The sequence below is a fragment of the Wolffia australiana genome, chromosome 10 (assembly GCF_029677425.1).
Source record: "Wolffia australiana isolate 7733 chromosome 10, ASM2967742v1".
NCBI lineage: Eukaryota > Viridiplantae > Streptophyta > Magnoliopsida > Alismatales > Araceae > Wolffia > Wolffia australiana.
The window spans coordinates 5,210,001-5,219,691 of record NC_135844.1 but is presented as its reverse complement, the minus strand read 5'-3'; the positions used below and the strand labels follow the sequence as shown (position 1 = coordinate 5,219,691).

The 9,691-nt window shown below is 36.3% G+C and overlaps 1 protein-coding gene across 1 annotated transcript in view; it reads right to left on the bottom strand.

Moving 5' to 3' along the window:
* Positions 1 to 3,290: 3,290 nt before the first annotated feature.
* LOC144708671 (Rubisco methyltransferase family protein) overlaps positions 3,291 to 9,691 on the bottom strand; it is an 8,337-nt gene continuing 1,936 nt past the window's right edge. The window contains exons 5-12 of the mRNA XM_078582085.1: positions 9,371 to 9,424; positions 8,292 to 8,367; positions 6,931 to 7,007; positions 6,624 to 6,796; positions 6,219 to 6,321; positions 5,438 to 5,569; positions 4,350 to 4,469; positions 3,291 to 3,512 (exon numbers count right to left, since the gene is read on the bottom strand). Coding sequence (XP_078438211.1) covers positions 3,426 to 3,512; positions 4,350 to 4,469; positions 5,438 to 5,569; positions 6,219 to 6,321; positions 6,624 to 6,796; positions 6,931 to 7,007; positions 8,292 to 8,367; positions 9,371 to 9,424 — 822 coding nt within the window. The 3' untranslated portion in view covers positions 3,291 to 3,425. The remainder of the gene's footprint in view (positions 3,513 to 4,349; positions 4,470 to 5,437; positions 5,570 to 6,218; positions 6,322 to 6,623; positions 6,797 to 6,930; positions 7,008 to 8,291; positions 8,368 to 9,370; positions 9,425 to 9,691) is intronic.

The following is a 9,691-nucleotide window of genomic DNA, read 5'->3' as shown; positions in this document are numbered from 1 at the left end:
GAACATTTCAATCACTCTTTCCGGATTGGAGACTTCAACTACAGTGATGTATTTCTTTTCTCGCTGTCAAGTTTTAAGTTGACCTACTTGGGAACTTTCCAATAGGTTATACTTGCATACTGTATAAGCAGACTTCAAATGTCGACTTTCTATCATTTGAACATCATTCAAAAACTCAATTTTATGTAACCCTTGAGTTTCAATCTGTCTTCTCCATGAACTAAAATATTTCTTTTGTCTTCTCAAGACGTCAAGAATATATGTCATATTTCGACATCATTCTCAATGAATAGAATGTACTCTACCTAAAGAATATGATAATTATGATTGTATTTGTGCTCCCACTTGACTTCATGTATACTCGCATGGCTCGCTCTTCATTCTCAATGAAGACATGAGATTTGATCACTCGATCAAAACTCATATCTAACTTCAGAATACGTGTTTCATTCCATAATTGGATTCTGGCAGCTTGCACACTTGGATGTATAATTCTAGGTTGTATCGTATACACCTTCATCCATTTCTATATTCCATAATCATAGTGTGCTTCTATGGCGAGAAAGATTCTGGTGGACTGTATCATAGCAGCTAGTGTGAACCCTTTGTCCATGAACTTTTCCTTTGAACAATTTCAATTTTTCCATCAGCACCTAATCTTTATCAAAAGATTCACTAACTCATATTGGGTACCATACTCTACAGAGTGTCATCCAAGCTCAAAACTTCGCTCATTCCAAAAGTTAGAATAGCATCTTCATATGTTAGAGATCACCATCTCTTAGATAGAGTATTTTGACATAACTCAAAATCATGATGTCCAACATTAAGATCGAGTTATCTAGTCCTTTCTAACAAACATATGAACTTCTTTGGTATACTTCTAAACAAGTTTAAGAATAAGTCCTCATCAAATGAGGTTATGATCTGTATATCTTCATACCTTGTTATCATCACATCATTCTCCGTCCCAGTCGCTCTTATTTTCTCTCTCACATCATTATCTTAATTATTTTAATCTTATTACCTCCTCGCCAAACATTTTCCTTGCCTCTTTATCATGTATCCCCTCATCTGGTTAATAACTATTTCAATAATTATTTAAATATTATTGTTCGTTATGGAGAGGATATGTACCCATCACTAGCTTGATTTATTTACATGAGTACAGGTTTATATTGTATTATTTAAACTCAAAAACACCAATGACGAATTAATACCTATTTTTTGTGTTTATCATGCATCATGTGGCACGCCATTAGCAGATTGTTGGCTTGACAATATTTTTCCAATATGTGGGTGTATAAAAGGTAATTTATTTATGAGCTGAGTACTAATGAAATAAAATAGGTATATTGAATAAAGCACTGTGTAAAATGATTTATATGGACAAGTCTCATTACGAATAATTCAAAACTCTGGATAACCAAACCGTATCACTGATAATCTCCCAATAATACAGAAGATCTGGGTTGTTCCATTGTCATCTGCTGATAGAATCTCTCCTTTCTTTGTATAAAGAAAGCCTCACTGAGGAAAGTTGATTACACTGCTCTACATATTTATTTCACTTGATCTTCCCCTTTTTACTTGATCAATTTATTAATTTAAGTTCATTTTATATTTATTCCCATTTGTGATGTGTCTTCTTTATTATCAGAACCAATTATTTTGTGTGAATGCAGACTTATATGATAAAATAAAAGATTAATATGCGGCCATGAAAGAATTAATTTGTAATTTTTTACAAGGAACGATTTTGATAGGATGTTGCTAGAAGCTAAAGATAAGAAAAAGAGAGACCAATGTGCACAAAAGTATTGAGGAAAAGGAAAAGAGATAAAAGAAAATCGTGAATTTGATTTTATGGCAGATCAAAGACTGGCATGTCAATCCAACAGCCAATCATATTATGAGAAACTAGCCACCTGATTGGCCATTAGGATGTTTTTCAATCATATTACGCATTTTATTTTTAGGTTTATATTAAGATTCGACTATGTTAGCTTCCAATGACATACTAACTTAATATATTTGGTATACCCTTTTTGGTATTTTATGTGTGATTGAACAAAAGTTTTCTGACATTATGATACTCAATTAATTTAATATGCAAGGACTCAATATTATCTAACACTACCAAACTGGTCTCTTGTCTCATGCCACTACTATAAATACATATGTCTAACATGCATATGTTCCAAGTCCTTTTCCCTCTAAATTAACATGTAACATGTATATGTACTAACTCTAACATGTATATGTTCCAAGTTCTTTCCCCATTAATTAATCTCCTGACTGTATCATTTAAGATATATAATTATTATTGTCACAAAATTGACAGAGAGTAATTACATTTTGATGAATCTCAAAGCGGCAACAATGTTTGGACCAAATTTCATGTTCAATAATAATATATCTTACATTCACACAAAATTACTCTTACCTTAATGTACCTGATGGTAAAGTCAACTCTTATCTGAGTTATTGAGGTTCATCAGTTGTCTACTACGGCCCGGCATGTGCCCCGAACATCCATTCTCCAAGTACTATTACCTTTTGATTGAAGATCCCTTGTAAAAGCAATCTAGACTATCTTGAGGACCCAATGACTTATACTAATCTCCTACAATCATAACAAAAATTACAATCATAATCACAGTCCAAGTTGTTTGTCTTTGTCCACTAAAATAATCAATCTAGACCGCCCATTTATCCTAACATTGAGGCTTTGTTCTAAGGATCTTATGGGTAATTGTAGTAGAATTTTCTATGGGTGTAAATTCATTTCTCCCCAATGGATTATTAAGATAAGATCAGTTATAGAATTCTTAGAATATTTGCAAACATGTATAACTTCTCGAAGATGTGTGTAATCAATGGCATTGTTCATGTGACATTGATTAGGTTTTGATGAATGTTTATTCAAGGATGTATTTTACACAGCAGCTGAATGCTCAGATGGTTAATCCTTGGGTTATGTCTTATACAGTTCATTTGGTCAAATAACTTAACTTGGAGATGATTAAGAATAGTAGTTGACTCAGTATATTCATATTCATCAGGATGGGCAAAATCTTATCAGATGATTTTTGGCCCAAGTCAACTATCTTTAACTTTAAACCTTACAATAGTATTTTTTTCAAAAAACTCTTTGACACTGGACTAATCTTTGAAAATTTTATGCATTAGTGGTGTAGTCTGTTTTGAGACTCATTCAGGAACCATCTGATAATACTATCAGACAAAACAACATAAAAGAAGTCTATCAAATCCATGGCATCATGCACTAGAAGAAATCTAAACAAATTATTATTTTGAATGCAATAGAGGAATTTGGGGCCGACGTGTTTTCTTTATGACATGTAATACACAAAATCAAATATTCGACTACAAACTGAATTGAATACTAATGGTGAATTTATTTACCTAAACATGTTCATAATCCCATTGAACATATTCAGAGCCTTCAACCCACCAGTTTTCATGTCCCGTAAACGCCTGCGCAACACCTACACGAAACCCAGAATTTTTTCAAAAGAAACTTTGATGAACCTTTAATTTTTGGGCTTCAATAATTTCTAGTGCTAACGAATATCTCGCTATTATTCGAATTGAAAATCCACTGATGGCAAACTTAAATATAAACGCATTAAAATCATTAGTTGATTAAACATACCCATAAAATTTAACCAAAAGAACAGACATACCACAAGAAGATTAGAGCAAAGTAGCACAATTTATTCTCTAAATTACAGAAATACACTTGCGCCTAACAGTCTATGAGGCCAAAGCTTCAACAACTAAGAATAAATTCAAAACATATTCATATAATGATGAAGAGGCTTGTGATTTGCAAGAGAAGAATCAAGACATAATGACATAAAACTTATTCACAAAGATCAGATTCTTAAACCAATTATTATTATTAACCAAACATCAAAAATATAATAAGATTCGACTGTTTATAAGGCCCAGAGGGAAATTCATGGTAGATTTCAGATCCTAAGATTTATCATTCCGAGAGAAAGAATGGGAGTTTTTCTTAAAACAGAGAGAAATAATAGGAGAAGATTTTAAATTTAATAAGATTTGTAATGGAGAAATATGATGATGAAGAAACGGCAGCTTCAAAAACGTGTTCACATAAATCAGATCGTTAAGTTGTGGTCTGATAGAAAACTTAGTGCCCTCCTAAAGAAAGGGCTAAAGGTGTCAGAATTTGTATCATTGTTATAAATCTTATTCTTGACTTATTCACTAATATTAATCAGATCACTGAGAAATAAAATAAAGATTTTCAACTTATAAACAAAAATCAAATTTTAGGAGGAGAGTCAAGGGCATACGTATTGGGTTCTATACAGGATTCTCTGCTCGCTGGCGCAGAGATCTGATGCAAGCTGCTTCAGCAACTGCTTCCGGTTTATTTGGCTCGGAGAAGTGGAAGTCTCGAGGGATCCGCCGGTCTGTAAATTAACAAATCATAAATTTTTCATAAAGTCCCTAGAGGTTAATAGTTGAGATTAAAAGCCATTGAATTTTATTTCATGAAATATCATGAGGATAAGAAATTATTGTGACGATTCAGCAAACTTTTTTGGTAATGATATCATAGATCTCAAGAACTCATTTCTATGTGTTAGGTCATGGAGGATACTTAGTAGGGTTTAAGCTAACTAATGGGCCCGAGGCCTTGTACTCTGTAATAGCCTAACCCTAGGAGATATTAATAAAAATAACTACTTCAGGCCCAACATGGGCCGCCTAACTTCCCACTAAGGGCCCATTAAGGGCCCATTAGTGTAGGCCCAGTAGGGCCCATATATTAGGCCCAGTAGGGCCTAATATATGTTGGGCCTGACCACAGTCAGGCCCAACTCTCCAACGGCTGAAACCCAGCCGTTGGAGAGTCCAGCTGCTTTAAAAGCAGCTGGACCTCTCTGTTTCAAACAGTCATATATTCAAAATATATGACCGTTGGAAACAGGGAATATTCCTTAGGAATATTCCCTTTCTAACAAGTGAAGTTTTTCTTCTATAAAAGGGGGCCCAGTTCAGCAATAAAAATTATTCCTTCTTGCCCCAAATTCTTCTCTCTTCTTTTTTCTCTTTCCATTAATCACACTATGGAATATTCAATTTGCGTACAACAGAAAACAGATACTCTTTTTTTTACTAATCAGAAACAATAGTCAGTTTTACAAATACATGAAATAACTTCCTCCAAAAATCAAGGTCGACTGTTTTTTCTGAAGAAAAAAAGGAAGATCACCCGGAATCGTTGAACAACCCAATCACGGTCAAAATTTTAAAGCGGGAGAAAAAAATAATTAAAAGGCTTGTTAAAAAAAATCACCAATTAAACGAAATATATATGTTTATAATATACTTTAAATTCAGTCGGATTGAGTGGTCAAGAAGAAAAGCAAAATACCTGCAAGAATTTGTTGTATTTGGAAATGCTGGACTCGCAGGTATCTAAGATGAACTGGAGCATAGATTCCTCCAGATCTGGATAGCTGATTCTTTTCTTGTTGTTGCTGTCATTGGATGCAGCGGCAGCCATCTACAAACGAAACCAGGTTGGCGTTCAAAAAACCATTAAAATATATATTTTTCTGACATGACACGATGACAAGAAATTAACTGCATCAAGCTGGTTCTAAAAAAGTACAGCGTAGATTTTATTTCATTTTGATTCGATGCCAAGAATTGGACAGCATGAAACTGGTTCCTTGAAAAAAAAGCGAAGTTCTATTTGATTTCATCGCGATGCCAAGAAATGGACAACAGCAAGAGTGTGGCTCCAGGAAAATAGTTAGAAGGTTCAAAAAGGTAATGGAAATTTCCAGAAGGTTCTAAGACTGACTAGAAATATCTAGAAATCCAGAAAGCTCTTGAAGTGTAAAGGATTCTAGAATCTTCTTCTTTTGCCCACTATATGTTTTAAACTGTAATATGGTGAAAAGAAATTTTGGTGATTCGATTTCTTTCTCTTGAATTATCTTTTCGTTTTTTTACTCTCCATCAAAAACCCTGGTGCATGAGAGAAGGAGCAGGGCAGGTCTGGAGGGGAGCAGGGGTAACAGAACTGTTTGGAGAATGTTATTTAGCATGAACTTTATGATAACATGAAACTTTTTATACCTAAGAAATTGAAATATTTGGATCATCCACATGATCACAAAAAAATTAAGAGAATGGAGATGAGAAACCTCGTCAAACTGGCCGCTCATTGACGGGGGGCTGACAGCCAAATAAGCAAATGCCATCAGTTCTGCCGGCCAGCCAGTAACTCGTATTGGAAATCTTTGCGGCCTGTTTAATAGCAAAAAATGGCCAGTTTGTAATCGTAAGACTTCAATCTCCGTCCCTTAAAAAAATCATAGACTACCAATCCCACAATAAAAACAGAAAACATAGACAACCATCCACCATGAAACCCTAGGACTCTCAGCCCCAATTCTAAACCTCCAATTGGAGTACAAGAGCTGCATTTTATACAGGAAACATGTACACCTTTGGTTGGACCTTTTTAAAACCATGCCGCGGAACGGGATGTATGCCTATGGTATCAAGGAGACTTCATAGATAAAGTCAAGGATCAGATCAAAACTTACGTTGACAAGCCGTACTTTTTCAAAGCCTCAAATTTTTCCTCATAACACTTGTCAGACTTATTAAGTGACACCAGTAAGTCCACTGAGTCATTTGGATTACTTCCCTCTTTTGGTACGAAGCCATAGGACAGCAAGAGATCACCATTTGATTTCTTCCCGTAGGATATAAATACCTGTCAGAGAAATAAAAATTAAAATCAACCATAACATTTTTTGAAAGAAATAGAGTAACAAAAACGTTTAATACACATCCAGTTTTGAGAATTTAGATTAGAGAATTAGATTTCAGAAAAGGGCGACTTATTACCTGCTCACCTGGTTGATACGATCTGTCTGTGGTAAAAACGATTCCCTGTGATGACTTGTCATAGTCGAGAAATGCATCTACCTGGAGATCCACAAAAAAGTAGAGCAAACTTTCAGATTAAATGTAAAAAATGGCTAAATGGTTATCAAAGATGGTATTGGTCAGAATCCTAGATCCTAACGAGGCAGATTCAATGATTCTCTAGCTTTGTCCTTGGTCTGAGGTCCTACTTTAGAGTACCCTAGCCCCCTCAGACTAATGACTTCTGATGCCGTTGGGTTCTATCTATCAACATTATTCTCTGATTCATAAACAGATAAATGCATGATGTCTGAAAGCAATTAAATACCTGCTACTAAAAATGATCGGACATAGTTATTTCGTCATGAATATTGTGTCAAAGTATTGACGGGCAAAGAACTTGATTCCACCGTTCAAGGATCGAAATGGACACTCATACCAAGAACATAATTCACGAGCGTTTTGGAAATTCAAAGATGGAAAGTCGCTCACAAAAGAATAAGAGAGAACGGAGAGAATAGGAATATGATAGGATCCTTGAGAGGATCCTGAACTTATCTAGGGGTAGTTTAGTCATTTAGCCCATAGGGGCATTTAAGTCATTTGCGACTATGTATTTCCCTTTAAATAGGGATGCCCTCCCTTTAGGAGGGCAGCCAAGAAGAAAGAAGAAGATAGAAGAAAGAGTTATTGTCTGCCCTCTCTCCTACCTCCCTCTCAGGGTTTCCCTCACTCTCTCCTACAATCCCCGTCCCCGCGATCGTCTCCTCCTCACTGCATCTCCAGGCGGCTCGTCCCCGGCAGATCCCTTCCCCCCCTCTGCTCGGCCTTCCCCCGACCATTCCCGTTTCTCCTCTCTACCCCGGGAACTTCTACCCTATCCTCGCCCTCTCCCCTCCCTCAGATACGACCCGAGATCAAGGTTCGTATCAGAATAACAGAACGATATTGGAGGATCTCGCTGGATTGGCTCTTTCTCCTCATGGCAAGAGGATATCCGAGCATTAACCCTTGCTTCAATCAGCAAATCTTGAAAAAGGTAGTAGACCCTGATCTTGGTTCTACTCCTTATTTATGCCAAGTATTCCCACCTCCCGCAGAATTTTGAAACGCCATGTGAGAAATTTATCACGTGGTTGGTTGCACTTCCTTCTTTTGTTCATATGATAAGTCCTCGAGAAGACCTTATCACATAGCTAGTGAAAGCAATATACTTCTAGAAAACAAATAGCCAAAACTAGATAAGAGACAACGCTAGCTTCAAGGCTGTCATTTCAAGTAAGATGAAACAAAAGTTTCATAAAGAAAACCCAGAAAAAGGCAATAGAGAATGAAGAAACATGCCTCAGAACTATGATTGAGCATATCAGCCCAAGGGACCAAAGCAAGCTTTCCATCCATTGAAGGCAAACGGACCTGAGAGGATAAAAGAATTAGGGAGACGGATGGTTAAACCCATAATGACTGCATATAACGCATTTTTAGTCACTCAAGATGCAGAAAAAGATGGTCGTAGAGCTTGATTATTAACTCATGATCATCATCCTCACTGCAGATGAGTGACAATTACAACAATGAAGCCTTTGTCGTTGTCCTCATCATTGCACAGACAAAGGCCTGCTGTGGCAGTGGCAAGAAGCTAATGGCAGAACTAGCAGAGATGGCAACAGAAAAAGATGGTCGTAGAGCATGATTATTAACTCATGATCATCATCCTCACTGCAGATGAGAGACAATTACAACAATGAAGCCTTTGTCGTTGTCCTCATCATTGCACAGACAAAGGCCTGCTGTGGCAGTGGCAAGAAGCTAATGGCAGGACTAGCAGAGATGGCAACAGACCAGAGATGTCAGGAGGTAGCCATGGATGGAATGGAATGGACTTGTCTTTCCATCAACATCATCATTGTCATCGTTTTCATCATCTTCGTCACCTTCTACGAGTATTGATGATGGTGATGACTTTATCGGCATCATCTTGCCTCAGACACATGATGAGAAAGGTGATGACTTGTCGCTCATCAAGGCGGCATATCCAATGGAAGATCTATTTTTATTCATGACGCATATAATAAATACAAATACAAGCTCTTCTAACAGCTTTTGTTGGTCCCTTCTTAAAAAAGATAGAAAATAAAAGACAGCACATGGCCCCTCCTAATCTGCCTCATTCCGACCCTCAGGACAAGAGTTCTCTCAAAAATAACGCAAATACTACAACAGAAGTACATTTAAGAATATAAGTCGAATATCACAACCTTCACGTGAGGTAGGGTAGAATTGGACATGAAGAAGTTAAGATAAACTATAACTTTAAAACCATTGTGGATCAGGCATCACCGGTTTTTCAAGTAATAAGAGAATTCATCCGCACATAAAAATTTAAAGATATAATGCGAAGAGTTGACAGTGTGCTTACAAGACGAGAGAAGAGAATCCCGAAGGACCAAACAAATGTATCCATGTTATAAACCTGAAACAAAATTCATAGGAAAGTATTATTGAAGACTTGATGCAACATATATATATATTATATATTGTTCAAGGTGTTCTCCCTGTGAGGCTAGAAAGGAAAAGCACAAAATATGACATCTAAATTCCAATTTAACGAAATAACAACCATGACTTCAATTTTTAGACATAGCCTGTTTAAGATTTTATGTGACCTCAGCTTCATGAAGTGCATTGCAAACTTAACAGTAGAGGTAAAATAATTGTACGCTAAAAGGATCCTCCGACG